Below are 15,653 nucleotides of genomic sequence, written 5' to 3' on the forward strand. Positions count from 1 at the left end.
GGAATTGCAACTGTGCATTTTATAGGAAATAGTCTGCAAGTTGAAAACACACAGTAAATGGGTCAGATCTGGTCGAACTGACAGCAGAGACAGACATTAAGTTCCACATTCAACCCAACACAAAACTGCACTACATTGCAACCTCATGCCCCCCCCATATACATCTCAATAGGCAAGAGACATGAGATTGAGATGACTGCTAGCACTAGATATACAGATGAGGATAACAGAGTATTCAATAGAGCGAAATGTTCAGAATGTTGCAGATGGAGATGCAATGTATGAGAGCTGAAATGACTGCCTATGCCTATTTTTCTGTAACGTTGCGCCATCCTGAACAGACCCGAGCATTACACGTCCCTTTGAAAAAGGTTGGTATTGTATACCGATTCCCAGCACTCACTTCTCTCCAAATAGAAGCATTCATATACACTAAGTCTACAAAACATTAAGAACACCTGCTCTTTCCATGACAGACTGACCAGGTGAATACTATGAACCCTTATCGATGTCACTTCAATTCGTGTAGATAGAAGGGGAGGAGACAAGTTAAAGGATTTTTACGCCTTGAGACGTGCGTGTTCCATTCAGAGGGAGAATTGTCAAGACAAAATATTTGTGTTTGAATGGGGTATGGTAGGTGCCAGGCGCACCGGTTTAAGTCAACACGGGCCAGCATCCCTGTGGCACGCTTGACACCTTGTAGAGTCCATACCCTGACGGATTGAAGCTGTTCTGAGAGCAGAAGGGGGTGCAACTCAATATTAGGAAGGTGTTCCTTATGTTTTGTACACTCCGTGTATACAGGAAGTAATCGTGTTGCCCTCCCAAATTAGAAACATAGGGGGGAGCAGTGTGGTCATTTAGTCTGCCATTTGAATTGGAGAACTAATTAGAAGAAAGTCAAGTATAGTGATGAAATCTAACCAAAACAATTTGCTGCATGTTGTGGATCCACCAGAAAGAAGCCAGTTATAGCTTTGACTAAAACACATGATTGTAAGTTACCATTGTTTAAAATACCAAATGTTATTTTTTTCCCCAACCTTCCAAGAAATGAAAGATGACAATAATCACAACGTTTATATACAAATAAACAATAGATCATGATATTCCAACCAAAACAAACATCTTTGGGCTTAGACATTTAAAAAAAAAAAAAAAAAAAAAGAGAAATTACAAAATGTCATTGCAACAAAGTCAAAACAAACAAAATGTACATTTACAGTGACTAACTATTTTTACCACAGGTTGCACATTTCCTCATCTGTACAAAACACAGCATTTTTATTGTATGTCCTAAGAATACACAAACTCATAAGACTGACATTGGTCAAGAAAAAAATGCAACATATTCTGCCTTTGCGTGGCCCTGTGAGCAGCTACAACCACGGGTATTCCTGTTGAGGCATCGCTCTCAGCAGACAAAATTAACTTCAACTCCTCAGGCTAGCAAAAAGGACAGAGTTGCACAAAAGAAAATTCTCAGTTCAGTTCTCTCAATTCTAATGCACAACTTTGATTTGGCAACTGAGGTCACCTTGAAATAAATAAGATTCAATGTCTTACATACGTAAGAGTACATTTTCCCCCCTAAAATTCCAGGATTCAAATAGTTAATTTTTAGCACAGGCCTGCTTACAATACTGCCCAACCAAGCAAAAAAAAAAGGCAGTAACTGCTCATTTGGATAAAAATGAGGTCATTTTTGCAACATTATATATATGCGGACAAGTATCCTGCCTCGTATTGTATTTTGGAGAAAATGGGGGTCATGTTAGCAGTAAGGTACTGTGAAACCAAGGTAAATAAAAGCCATTTCTATCAGTTCCACACTATGAGCAGTTACTGCCTTTTTGCTTGGTAGGGCAGAATAGATTGATCACAAACACTAGGCTTGGTTTCAACTTGAGCAGCGGAATACAAGTGAGAGCTTGTAAAAACAACATGCAGTACACTTTGGAAATTTGCCTCGTCATTGTCCAATACATCAATTAAAGTTTTGGTACCAAGAATGGAATATGCAATTGTGTTAATTTCAACAATTTGAGTCCATGATTTGTCTTCAGCTCGTACCGCTGGGCACTGATAACAATTATTGTTTTGGAGAGGGTAGATTTGCCGTCTTCATCTAGCGGGACGTTTGATTGCCATTCAAGTCATCCGTCACATAAGATCATTTAAATCTTAACGTTGTGATGACAACGCGCTGCTCCACCGTCCTTCCAGAGCCAGAGAGATGCATGTTGTGAAGTGCTTGCACAAGACTAACTCAGTGTTGCTATTCTCTCACACACGCACACACACACGAAACTCAAACTCAATAAATAAAGACCGACAAACATGGTAAGGCAGTGTTGAACATGCACCATTCATCACAAAGAACGCCCAAAAAAATTCAATACATGGTAATAATATGCACATTAGTTTTAAAAGCAAGGTCTCTGTTTCTTTACCACGTTTTTTTTGTCAACTGTGGAATTTTTCAAGGCTTTCTGGGTGATATTCCTGGTCGACAGGACTAATCTCCAGGGTGACACGACACACCGTTCCGGTCTGTGCTTACGGGCTACCCTGGTCGCGTGGAGAGACAGGATCCAACGAGCATTGACCAGAAGGCCAGGCACTAAGACCCGGGGCAGGGCCCGGCCGTGGCAGGTCGTCTTTTTGCGTTGCAGTGAAAAGTACATTTTTGGGGGGTGGGGGAGAGAACAAAAGAGGATGATTCCTAAGTTCTTCCAACATTGTTCCTTGCAGCAGCCAGCAGCTCCCAGACCTCATGACGTTCCAGACGTTTCCAGGTAACTCTGGAGCTTCCGCACCGTAGTTTTGTCCAGGGAGCAGAGGTCAAAGTCAAAAGTGGTGTTTGTGATGTGGAAGTGTCCAGTCTCCTCGATGAGGTTCACTATCTGTGAGGGGAAAGAAGGCACAGATAGAAAGTCAACAAACCCTTAGACTACAGTCTGTAAACCCTAATCCTACCAAGTACGGAGGAATTGTACACATTTCCTTTGTTAAATCATCCACATTCAACATAATTAGGAAGTTGTCCTAATGTTTGGTATATTGACCAGCAGCAGCGTTTCTGCCCTATACAGTCTCAGGGAGCAGCCTAGTCAGACAATGTTGGACCGCACACTATACAATAAACTAATTCAAAACAAATTTGTGGGAAGCGTCATTGAACGGTGGGTGGGCTAGTGTCGGTTTTTACTACACTGAATTTGAAATGGGGACCCTCCTAATTCACCCCACTGCACTCCTTGCATGTGAACTCTATCATAGAGGGAGAGGCCCTAATAGGAAATATGCTTTTTCCTTGGCTGGTGTCTTATTGGTTCCAGCTCTCCTCTGATAGGGAAGTGTGTGCGTGTGTATGCGTCTATCTTGCAGTGATTACTGGAACTCCGGTGTCTGAAGCCGTGGCGGTTTTGTAACGTAATGGGTGACCCTAGCCTGATCCGTTTCATACTACAAAGCACCGGTTGGGCCTCCATGTGGAACGCATTTCTCCTCCTCCCTCCCTGAGCGCCGGCCGGACCAGGAGTGCAGGGAGACTCGGCCAATTGTTATGACATGGAAGATAGAATTCAGATGCTTGCAAGCCGAGTCGCAACACACACCCCTCCCCCCGTTTCCGGGGAGAAGGAACCACACCAAGATTACCGGACCTGGTTTTGGTCAGGTAGGACAGCACTTTGGCAGATTCATTTATATTGAAAATAAACCGTCAACATTTTCTTGATTCTTCTTCAAAATTTTTTTTTATGAAATGACTACATTGCGGTTTTTCCAAAAAGAGGCAAAATAGCATTGGGAGGTTGGAAAGTTAATCATTCACATGTCTCATATTCAGAGGATGTGAAACACTGCTATGACACTCAAGTCTCCAAGCGCTCTGAGGATTAGCTTGATTATGCCATGAGTTAGCGCTCGGCTCGCTGATGATGATGAGGGGATGAGTTTTTCCACCAATGCTCAGAGCCAAACTTCTCATTAGGAGAGCGAGCCCGCTCCTTGGCAACGGCGGCTGGGAATCTCCATTCATGCGGTCATATGATAGGCCTTGTGAACATAAGCAAGAGGACGTGTGCTTTTAGATGGCGTGGAGAAAAAAAAAGGTTAACCAAATCATTAATAATTGCCAGACACCTATACGAAGTCCTCAATTATAATGTGCTGAGTAAGAGATACAGCATGAAGCCCAAACAAAACGACCCTAGCAAGCGACGTCTTCCATGCAAACATGAACCCGGCAAACGTACGGGTTTGTCCTCCGAGAACACATGTACAGTACACCAAACGCACACAAACAAACACTATTGGACCTTACCTGTTGGAGTATGTGCCTCTCTCTCAGTGTCATCAGTCGTCTGTGTAGCTCCACCAGCTCATCCAGGTAAGCCTGAGAGAGAGAGAGAGAGAGAGAGAGACGGAAAGCACGGCCCATCAGCGTGGGGGAGTTCAAATCAACAATAACTTTTTTTTTTAACTGGGTTAAATCCGAATGTCATGTATGTGAGCCGTGGTTTGATTTTAAATTTGCCTGGGATGACAACGGTGCCAAAGGCGTTGTCGCAAAAGTGCAAACCTCAAACTTTCAAGTGTGTATTTGACCCAGGTCTGTTACCTATTTACACCATCTGGGACTATGACAAGGAGAGTAACCGTGCCAAGTTATGATTATCAGGAAGACCGTCTCCTGTCCATTTGCAAGAGCCTTGGTGACCGCAGAGACTTCAGTTTTAAGACTGCAAATGTCCTGGCTACAACAAATGTCCTGGCTACAACGCCATTCAATTACACTGATATGACCTTAAATCTGGAAAACCCGACCACAAGGAAGCTACTCACCTTGTCACAGTCAATGTTTTTATTCTTATCCTGCTTCGTTTGCTTAATGGGGCTCTTCACCTCCAGTATCTGCGAGACATCAGGGTTGTATTCATCAGTACACAACGTAGCAATAAGTTTGGCAACGAAAAACAAGCGCTTATTAGACAGGTTCAGGCAGGCCCCTCCCAGTTTTGACCCGTTTCCTTTCATTTCGTTCTCAGTGAATACGACCCAGATAAGGGATTACCGTATGTACCCACTGGAAAACCGCTGCTTTGTTTAAACTTTACACAGCGGTCATTATTAACGAGTAGCATTTTGTCTGGCGCATGAGGGAAATGCATCCTGGGAATTATAGGATGCTAATAAGACTGATGTTTCCATACAAGCAGTGTCTAAAACCAATAACAGCAGTGTTCAATTTCATAATTTTATTGGTCTTACCTGGTTATTACTGGTGTTTATTAAAGGCGGGGGCTCGTGGCGAGAGTGGGGAGAGGGCGCTGAGCTGTTCTCACTCTCAGTGCCGTCACTCAGGCTAACCCTGCAGAAAAGGAGGATGGCAACTATTGGAATACTATACAACTTTATTACTGATAATGGAACATTATTCAAAAATGGAAAATGTTTGTGGTTGTTTTTCCATCCAATCGAACCACACACACACACAGCACAAGGTCAGAGCAGCATCCCTGAAGCCATTTTGAGATGAAGAGCCTTGCTTAAGGGCACAACAGTAGAGGTAGTACCTGAGATGGCATATAATACTAGTAACCTTTAAGTTGCCAGTTCATTAAAGCCCCATTGAAAACGACCCTGGGGGGGCCCCCAAAGAGCCATGTTGCCATGACAACGGCCAGGCACTACCTACCGGCGGTGGCGGTGTGTCATGTGCGTGTGCATCGGTCGCTCCAGGTCAGAGTCCATGTCGTTGTCATCGTTGTCCTCCTCCTCCGAATCATCCTCGTTCTCGTCAGAGTGCAGGTCGTGAATTATTGAACGAAGGGGACCCAACACTGTGTGTAGAGAGAGAAAGCGAACATTCGTGAAGAGAAAACAATTTGATAGTGACATGCCCAGTCTTGTGATTCCATCCATGGATTGTGTAGTCAGGTGTGAGGTTACCTGTGTGGGCTGTGGCAGGGACGGCCCCTACCTTCCTGCGGACGAATTCGGCCACTGTGTCCATGGAACAAAAACACAACATAGAAGTGAGGGGGAAGACATGCAACATGTTAAACCCCATTTGGGGTGGCCAATAAAAAAAGAATGATTGTCATTTCCAGGTGATCTGGAGAAAAGTGTGTATGCATAGGTTCTGGTGTTACCTTGGCGTTTGTGGCTGGCTGCAAATCCTGAACTGGAACTAGAGCTTGAACTGGCTGGACTGGGCTGCTCTGACTGGGAAGAGGAGAGGGGGAAAGAGAGATCAGTAACCCATACACTATCAGAGATCTACTACATGGCAAATGAACAAAAAACAGTGCTCACAGAGAGTGCAAAGCCCCTTGGGTAGGGTGCAAACACTGGACCAAAAACACTGAGTCCACAGCCAACGCTTCAAGTCCAGTTAGGGCGGCATAACATTCCCACAAAGGGCCATGGTAGTGTGTCACGTAGAAATGCGAGGGGATTGGCGATCAGAAAAAAAAAAAGGCTTAACAGTGCTTGCTTCCACTGTAAATCTGGGCTTGTCAAACCCAAAACCTACTGATGGTAGACTTAATGCTTCACAAGGTTTGAAAGCAGTATTCACCCCCCTCAACACACACGAAACAGACAATTTGGCAGGAAGGCAACCATTGAAAGGTAGACTGCAGCCTGTCAATGTAAAAAAGGGAATTTGGTTCAATTTCCACATAAAAGACAACAATTCTGGAGCAAGCAAGAAAATCCCAATTAAAGTTCCCACATACCCATCCACATATTACATTCACACGGCTGCACGCCCATATCAACTCAAGCGGTCTGGGGTGAATTTGGTTCTATTCAGCGCCATCATCCTGCCTAAGTTTCATACCAACCAATTCTAATGAGAAAAACAGTGAAAAACATATTGATCACTGGTCTTGACTGGGAAAGAAGTCTAACCTCAATGGAACTTCCTGGTTAAATAAAACCAGCAATTTATAAAGCCCTTCTTACATCAGCGGATGTCAAAGTGCTATACAGAAACCAAGCATAAAACCGCAAACAATGGAGGTGTAGAAGCATCAAATACTTCCCAATTCTTGCAAGTCATGTGCAGGTACAGTATCAAATAATTAACAAATACATTTAAAGTCAGAGATGTACAAAAAGTAAATTAACACGACCCACCAAACCACGCTTCTTAACACCCGCCTGCTTAACCCAGCTGCACCAATGTGTCGGAGGACACACCGTTCACCTGACGACTGAGGTCAGCCTGCAGGCACCCAGCCCTCCACAAGGAGTCGCTAGAGCGTGATGAGCCAAGTGAAGCCCCCCCCCCCGGCCAAACCCTCCCCTAATCTGGACGACGCTGGGCCAATTGTGTGCCGCCCTGTGGGACTCCAGATCACGGGCCGGTTGCGATACGGCCCGGGATCAAACCCGGGTCTGTAGTGACGCCTCTAGCACTGCAGGAGCCATCCTCAAATTCTCTACTGGACATGTGGCTCTCCCAACCACTCAATTTCTCCTTAGTACAGTTCCTATTGGGCTTATGGTTATAGGCTGCAATAATAGCTAATAAGAGTCCAGAAAGCCTATTAAGTGCATTAAATCCTTAGGAAGACAGGGCTCTGTAGGCAGGCTTGGCACCCCGGTGGCATGAGTGGCAGTGATGGAATCCCTGGCATGGGCCAATAAGGAGAGAATGTGACAGGTTTACTGGCTGGGCTCCCAGGGGCTCCTGTATTTACAACGCACATGCACAACATTCACTCTCCCGTCACTGTAGAAACGCTAACATGTGTGGGTGAGCAATGGCTTGGTTCCAATACTTTGAAAATGCCTCCTTCCTTCATGTATGGGCTAATCACTGATTGAAAATGGTACTGATTGATGGCAGTATGTTAACCGAGACAATTTGAGTGAACAAAAAGGGGAGGGGTATATGAATAAAGAGACTCTATAGGAGGACATCATACCTTATATCGTGACACTCATGACACCAGAGAGGAAGATGAGTGCCAAGATGTGCCAATCTACTGTGCTCCAAATGACACCAGAAGTTCTGTTACCTATTACACCAACTTTCATATCCATGTCAGTCTAACAAAGTTGTAAATTTTTCCACTGCGTTTTAAGTTAGTGCAAAAGGGGTGATAGTTCCTTTCAGTAGAGAAAGAGATGAAAATCTGCAAGTTACCATTAAGTTAATCCTCCTTAGAAGGCTGCACAAATGGAAATCTGAAGAAGCCATTAAAGTTAATCTGAATTAATTTGTTTACATTCCTCTCAGATGACCCCTTGGAAGAACCAGGCCTGGGTCTCCTGAACAATACCCAACTCACAGAAGTGTTCTGGCCCTCCAGCCAAGGCAGCACAAAGCAGTGATTTACAGCCAGGACAGGGCTGATACAAAATGTTTTCAGCTTATAAAAACGCTTGATAGGACCATCTTATGAATACACCTGCTGCAACAAAGAAACGGTGGATTTAAAAATCGAATAGGGCCTGAATGGAGAGGACAAGCTATTTTCCTGAGGCAACAAATAGAAGTAATTAATTGAATTGGAGAATTTCCAAGTGATGGATCTATGCCTGATATGGCGGGGCTTCGGTTTCCCGTCTGGCCTGTGAGGTGTGCTGCAAGGCTGTGTACGATTGCCATTTCAAACTGGGGAAGAGTCAACAAAACTTCCATTACCACACACAACAACAAAAAACTCCTCCTCCCCTCACTTCTACCAAGATCTGGGCTGAGTATTGATGCTGCCAAGTGTCTGGCTGGCAAGTGTAGGGGTAAGCCCATTAAAACAAAGCCCCCCTGTGGGGTCCCGCAGAGTCATGAGGGGAATCTTTGATGTTTTTTCTCTCCCTTTCTTTTTGGAGCATTTTACAGCCTGTTTGTCTGTCTGGGTGTCTCGCTGACATCAAATGCATGGTCAGAGGCCTTGGTTGTAAATCAAGAGGCTTTTCTCAGTCTTTGGTTGTCCAGCCAAAAACGAGAAACTTGTAAAAAAATAATAAAGGGCATTTCAGAGCTTGTGGAGAGAGCCACGTTAAAATCATCTGGTCTGGCATTTGCGCTGTGTCCCAGAGAGAGAGAGAGAGAAAGAGAGCGGGTGAAGGAGAGAGCTGGAGATTACCAAGGCCTATCCCTTACCCTTCACCCTGCCTTGATTAATAGCAAAACTGTAACGGTACATTACTTTTTTAAAGCTAATGAAAAAGTGACTTCAATCAAAATTGACAGACAGCAACTGTGGTGCAACAGCTGACAAGATGCAAGATAACCAGCCACCAGCTAAACATAAAACACAGAACAAAATAGCCAAACTGCTTAAAATTCCCAATACCATTGTAAAAAAAAATAGTAGTATGTCTGTGCTGTTTCACTTAACTAAAAGTCAACCACATGCCCATAAAATAAGGAAGAGTATTATTTGTCAGTGTTATATTTTAGCTGGCTCTTGAAGCACTGTGTGGGTTAAGCCAAACGTGACTAAGTCATTGGTTTCGTCCTCCATATCGCAAGAAATCAGCCACAACTCATCTCAATATTTTTGTTATGTAAATAAGCAGGGAAGACCGACAGAAAAGGGAATTAAAGGGATAGTTCAGACAAATTACACCATGACAAATTGGTTTCCTTACCATATAAGTAGTCCATGGACACGGTATGACGGCAATCCATGCTTTGTTTTAGTTTTCCCGTCACTGTTTACACATGCCAATGTTTTAGAATGTGGAACAAATCCCATTGAAGTCATACACTGAGTCGATATTCCCCTCGACCACGCACAGAAATTGAGGAAAACATTCTTTCCCATTCACCACTATTGTAAGAGGGCCAACATTGTACATTTTTTGTTATACAGAATTACCTAAACAAGCCGTGTTGTTCAATGTACATGTAACCAGGTAAAAATCCCAACCTAAGGTTCGCAATGCTCCCACGTAGGGAAATAGAGCCTATGAGAAGAGCCCTGTTACTTCAAGCTATTCGGTGTGGGAGAGGGGGAAATGTGAGGACCCGGTGTCAAAGTAGGCTACACGTAGTTATGTGTGGAAAACCTTTTATCACAGGTAAAACATTTAACTTGTTTAGTATAGTCTGTTTTTATCACCCCTCACTACTTGTAGCTGTATAACGTTAGTCTGTTAGTGTGTGTCGTTGGTTTTGGCAAGTTTAACGTTCCGAAAGGTAGCTAGCATATGGCTGCTAGCACCGTTATAAGTAGTGAGAACATTCAGGAGCAGGCAATGTTGAAAAGTAATCTTTAGACATGTTGTACTTTTCTTAAATTGTTTTGTAATTTACTAAAATAAGCAGACAAGAAAATTGCGTTTCAAAAGGTTTCTGCTGTGAGCCAATGGGGTAACCAAAGGTTGTTTTCCCCACAGGCCGCGTCATTCTATCTAATACCGACTGGGACTATGAGATCGATAAGCCTTTTTCCCGCATCATGTCCATATAATCCGAAAGTATACAACATTGATTGTGAAGCTCAGCAAAATCAAACGATTTGAACACGATGCGCGAAAAATGGCAATATCGGTCGGAGGACGCGTGACTTCACTTTCGCATCTCCCGAGCCCTTTAAGGGAGTTGCAGCAATGAGACAAGGTAGAAGTTGGAGAGAAAAGGGGGGGGGGGGGGGTAAACAAATAAATTGTATTTTGACATTTACATTTCACACCCAGCTAAAATAGGTTTTTCACAGAAGATACAAAAACTGATTTGTAGGGAGAAACAGAGCTGATGATTAAAGGCCAACACTGACTTCTTCCAATTCTCCAGCAGAGGTCTATGTACTGTAGTACTGTGTCCTCTCCAGCCAATCAGTAGCATGTTGATTAAGTATGAGCCAGTGAGGAGAAATGGAAACTAGTAGGAGTGCATCCCTGGGCTAAAGACTACAAAATACCATGAGGAAAACAATACAGTATCCAGATGAAATAGGCAATGACAGACAATGCATCCAAGTGCGTGATGTTTCCAGTGTGTGTGACCACATGGTTGGTTGTGTGCCTGGGAGCTTTAAACCTCATCCAAGTGGAAGACTGAGGGGAAAGGCACTTTGAAGCTAAATGACAGATCATTTTCTTGTCTGATCTGTGGCCCTGAGACACCACACAAAGTAAAGATAAATCTACTCCTTCCCCCGCTATGACATGCAACTTCCAGGATGTGTGTGTGTGTGTGTGTGTGTGTGTGTGTGTGTGTGTGTCTGCTGACTGTAGAGGCTAAGGCCTAACCCTAGACAGCAACGCGAACCAAAGAGACTGACTTGCTTGCCTAGTACGGTTCAGCCCTTGTGAAAGCCTTCTCTGTAATTCGTTGTACTACACAGGAGAGCAAGGGGAATACGAGATGGAATTTCATTCAAATTCTAGAGGCGTGCGAGCAGCCACAAATCGCCTCCCTGGCTATGGGGATACAGCCTCTTAATCTACGGGCCCGGGCTGCCAAATAGAGCCCTCTCTAACCCCGGTCTCTGAAACCGTATACCCTTGTTACAGTTTATGAACTTCTCTCAGATCCAAAGACTTAGTCAATTAAGAGGGCCAAAGATTAGCCTTCATTCAGAATCATGAGGTCTTCTAGTGTGCTGGAGTCAAAAACACAGACAGAAACCGAGTAAATGGACCTCACGTGGTCAGAGTAAGAAACCCACATCTTAGATGTCCATTTTCATAGCACATAAGGCCATTAGCCTATTTTAAATACTTTTTTTTTGCAGACATTTGATTTGCACCTAAACCAGGAAACCTACAGATGTCTTGGTTTAAATGTTACTTTTCAAAGTGCTTGTGCAAAAGCTGCAGCAACGGAACATCGTTAATGTGACAAACTCTCGCATGGTGGCGGCAAGTTTGTAGTCAACGAACAATAAATTCAAATCAGGAAAACACATGTCTTAAATACAGTATGTCCCTAGTGGTGCAGTTAAGTCCCCTTTGCAGCATATTTTTTCTATACCTGTGCTGCAGCGCAGGGAAACTTTCAATCAGCCCAACTGTAACAAGGATAAACAACTGGTTTTAACAACTTCTCTTCCCAATAGACAGTAGAAGGCCCCAAAGAAACATCCACCATTCTTTTCGCGAGAGAGCGCGAGCGAGAAGTGAGGACAAAAGGTAGGGAAACTTCAATAGCCGTCACCTCCGACAACAAACATGCAGCTGGTCTACTGGTTTATGGGCCCGGGCTTCTTCAGTACATCGTAAATCTCTCAGCCATTCTGCTTTAGGGGCTTTTGTCTTGCCTTGCTCAAAGCCACCAAAGCAGACCTCTTATAGGACAATAAACAGGACTTTAGTATTAGGTTGCCCCCATCAATCTGCCGTCTCCTCTCTTTCAGTCTCCCGAAGCCACCAGTTATTTGCACCGACTCTTGCACACTCACTGGATTCTACCCACACATATTACACTATCGCTCCAACACACACCACAAACAAGTGTATTGACGCTACAGACACTTTCACACGCTTCAAACATGCTGCTGCTAATCTGTTTATTATATATCCTGATTGCCAATTTCACTTTTACCCCTACCTACATGTACATATTACCCTACCTTGTACCCTTGCACATTGACGCGGTACTCCTTGTATATAGTCTTGTTATTATATTGTTACCATTTTATATTTGTGCAAATTTTTGGGCATGTGACAAATACAATTTTATTTGAAGTGAGATACAAGTACAAGATGAAGATTGCTGGACTTGGCCAAAACGTCAGTTAATTCACTCTCAATTCAGTGGGAGGTTGATCAACAAGGTCGTTTCGATGCGACCAAACTGAAGGTGCCCTTTCAGTTTGGTCATGTAGTAGGTCAATCTAATAAAAATGACTGTTTAACTCATGGACATGTAGCACTCCACAAACATAAAACCAACCACAAACCACCCTATTGCGCTGAGAAAGAGTCAGGAAGGCATGCAACATGTGCAGTGCGCACAGCCTACACATTTTGTATTGATGAGGGACCAACTTGTGTGTACTATTGCGCAATAGTAGGCCAATGCTTATACCGAAGGACAAATTCATGAAACAGCCTGTGTTTCCATTACATGACAGAAGTTAACCTAAAATACAAGCTGTTCATATGATCTACCCATGTGTAGTTGTGTGGCCTTCATTAGACTTTCTTCTTCTTGTTGTTACTTTCTCCCTCCCCTTTGGTAGTTCCTTGGTTTCCCCCAGGCCTACACAGCGTGGCAGAAGCCCAGATCAAATGAAGGTTCGCGTTAGGCGTAAGCAGGGATAGCCAGGACTGGGCCACCAGAGTCGTCAAGGCAGCTTGTGGAGGACCGACCACCTGGCATTTGTCTCCACTCGCCCTGCACCCACCCCACTTCCCATTTATGACCATTCCTGTAGGGCAAATTCCTCCCTCCCTCCCTCCCCCCACACACACACACACACACACACACACACACACACACACACACACACACACACACACACACACACACACACACACACACACACACACACACACACACACACACACACACACACACACACACACACACACACACACACACACACACACATTTGGCTTTGGGCTGCAATGGCTCTGCTGGTTCTGGCGGGGAAATGGTTAAGGGAGATTAGCACCTGTGTGTGTAATGTATTTGAAGCAGGACTGGTGAACACACTATGGGCATGAAAGAAAATTTGAAAGCAAACAGATAAAGACAATGAGATGCTTTCTGACAAATGCAGAATGTTTGCCCCCTTTTTCCTCTTTTCTAAAAGGCAAAAGATTGAAGAGGAGCTCTTGGCTATTCCTGGCGTCCTTCTGCATTCTCCTTGGGTGCCGTAAAACCATAAATCTCCCAGCTTGCTTTTCTGCTAATAACAGTCCCCACTTTGTTAAGATCCTTTACTGAATGTGTGAGGAGCTGGCAACACTCTGAAAGGCCTACTGATTTCTCTCAAGGTCTAAATATGACTCCGTTATTCCCATCTTGACACTTACAAAAGGAACAAGACTGTGGTATGTAAAAAAATAATTTCCCAGATCTCTAATCCTTTGCACAGAGTATCAAATGTAACAAAATTGTCAACAACAAAAATGATTCAGAATTCAACAGTTGAGCATGCAACCTGGATCTAGCAGAACATTCTAAACCTGCAAACATTGTCACTTTGCATGGGCAGCTTTTTTGGCTTTGTCAAAATGGGGGACTGGGAGGTAAATTCATGAAGGTGGGGTGGTGGTTTAGGAGGTATCCATTTCCTGTTTCCTTCCAAACAAAAGCAGCCTCTCTGCAGCTGCACACCAACCATGTTTATGAGCCACCCCCTTGGACTCGGTCATTAGATGTTTATTGCCTGGTCATGCGGAGGATGAGACTGACCAACAGAACATACCCACTTTTAAAACCAGAGGATTCAATAACCTTCCTGCACCAGGCAGAAACTCCACTCTGCTACCTAATACTAAAAAGTCCAGTAGGCTCAATGGACCTACTCATATGGTAAAGTCTAAAAATGCTAAATAGAAGAATGATTCCTATCGGTTGTTCCTGAATGTGAAGCTGTAACAGTGCAAACAAAATGGACACACTTTATTGCCCCAAAAGTACACCTGGTTTCACCACTCACTGATTTGAAGGGACAAAAACCAGCAGACATTGGCCACGAGGACCAGAATTGCTCATCCCTAAAGCAATTATAAAAAAAAAAAAATGTAGGTTAACATCTTTTTACAGCTACAGAGTAGAGCCCAGAAGACATGAAAGTATAATTCAACTCTTCCAATGTGGTCAAGGCAGATGGCACAAACCTACAAACACAAAATACATAGGCTCCACTCACATCTGATTTGGTGGACATATTGTCCTCCATGTCGGAGTCGTTGGCGTCCGTCAACTCCGAGAACGGCGGTAGCGTCGGCGCCTTCCTGCGCTCCCCCAGCGCCTCACCGCCATCCACCCGCAGTTTAGTGGGCCGCACCTGGGATTTGTCCTTTAACAGTTTTTTATCCGAGTAGTGGGACTGGGGGTACGGCAGCAATGAGCCCCCCGGCGGCTTTAACGTCAACTCCGAGAAGCCCTTCTTGCGCTTTTTGGTCAGGTGGTCCTCGCTGTCGGTGATGGACAGTCGCTTGTTAGTCCCTGTCCCATTCCCAGCCCCGTGCGAGTAGCCCACATCCTGCCGGTGCTCCTTGGACATGGCCTTGGGCTCCTTGAAGCCCATCTTGGGGATGGGGGGGTTGTCCCGAAGAGGCTGGTTCTCTTTGGGTTTCTTGGATGTATCTTTGGAGGCTTTGCTTGGTTCCCTGCTACAGTCTCTGAAGGCACTTTTGGGCTCTTTCAAAGGCTTGTCCTTGTAGTCCTTGGAGAGTTTGTGGAGCTTGGATGAGCTGGTGGTTGTGGTGAGGAGAGAGTCAGATCCTTTGAAGCCATCCTGCAGCAAAAAGCACATAGATTAGGCCTCAATTTATTTGGATAGTCTCCTATAGGATGGTCGATCAAGCTATCAACTTTAACTCTTCATGTGCAACAACTAAGGTTAAGTTGGGTTTTGAGCTACCTTTAGGTTTAATGGATAGCTGAACAGTTTATTGATATGTTTCACTAACTAAGTGATTATCTGAATAACAAGTTCTACCATTTGGATTAAATACAGCCCGCACAAGCTACGAACATAATGAAAAAGGTTAGTTCA

General features: G+C 44.2%; 1 protein-coding gene across 2 annotated transcripts in view; it reads right to left on the reverse strand.

The window, feature by feature from the left end:
* mllt3 (MLLT3 super elongation complex subunit) overlaps nt 1-15,653 on the reverse strand; it is a 49,591-nt gene continuing 33,938 nt past the window's right edge. For both annotated transcript variants that reach the window (XM_082965108.1, XM_014155785.3), the window contains exons 7-14: nt 14,802-15,392; nt 6,165-6,237; nt 5,962-6,015; nt 5,708-5,852; nt 5,281-5,380; nt 4,855-4,923; nt 4,334-4,405; nt 1-2,909 (exon numbers count right to left, since the gene is read on the reverse strand). In XM_082965108.1, coding sequence (XP_082821234.1) covers nt 2,778-2,909; nt 4,334-4,405; nt 4,855-4,923; nt 5,281-5,380; nt 5,708-5,852; nt 5,962-6,015; nt 6,165-6,237; nt 14,802-15,392 — 1,236 coding nt within the window. In that variant the 3' untranslated portion in view covers nt 1-2,777. The remainder of the gene's footprint in view (nt 2,910-4,333; nt 4,406-4,854; nt 4,924-5,280; nt 5,381-5,707; nt 5,853-5,961; nt 6,016-6,164; nt 6,238-14,801; nt 15,393-15,653) is intronic.

Source organism: Salmo salar, chromosome 18 (genome assembly GCF_965601325.2).
Source record: "Salmo salar chromosome 18, fSalSal1, whole genome shotgun sequence".
In the NCBI taxonomy this organism is placed as follows: Eukaryota; Metazoa; Chordata; class Actinopteri; order Salmoniformes; family Salmonidae; genus Salmo; species Salmo salar.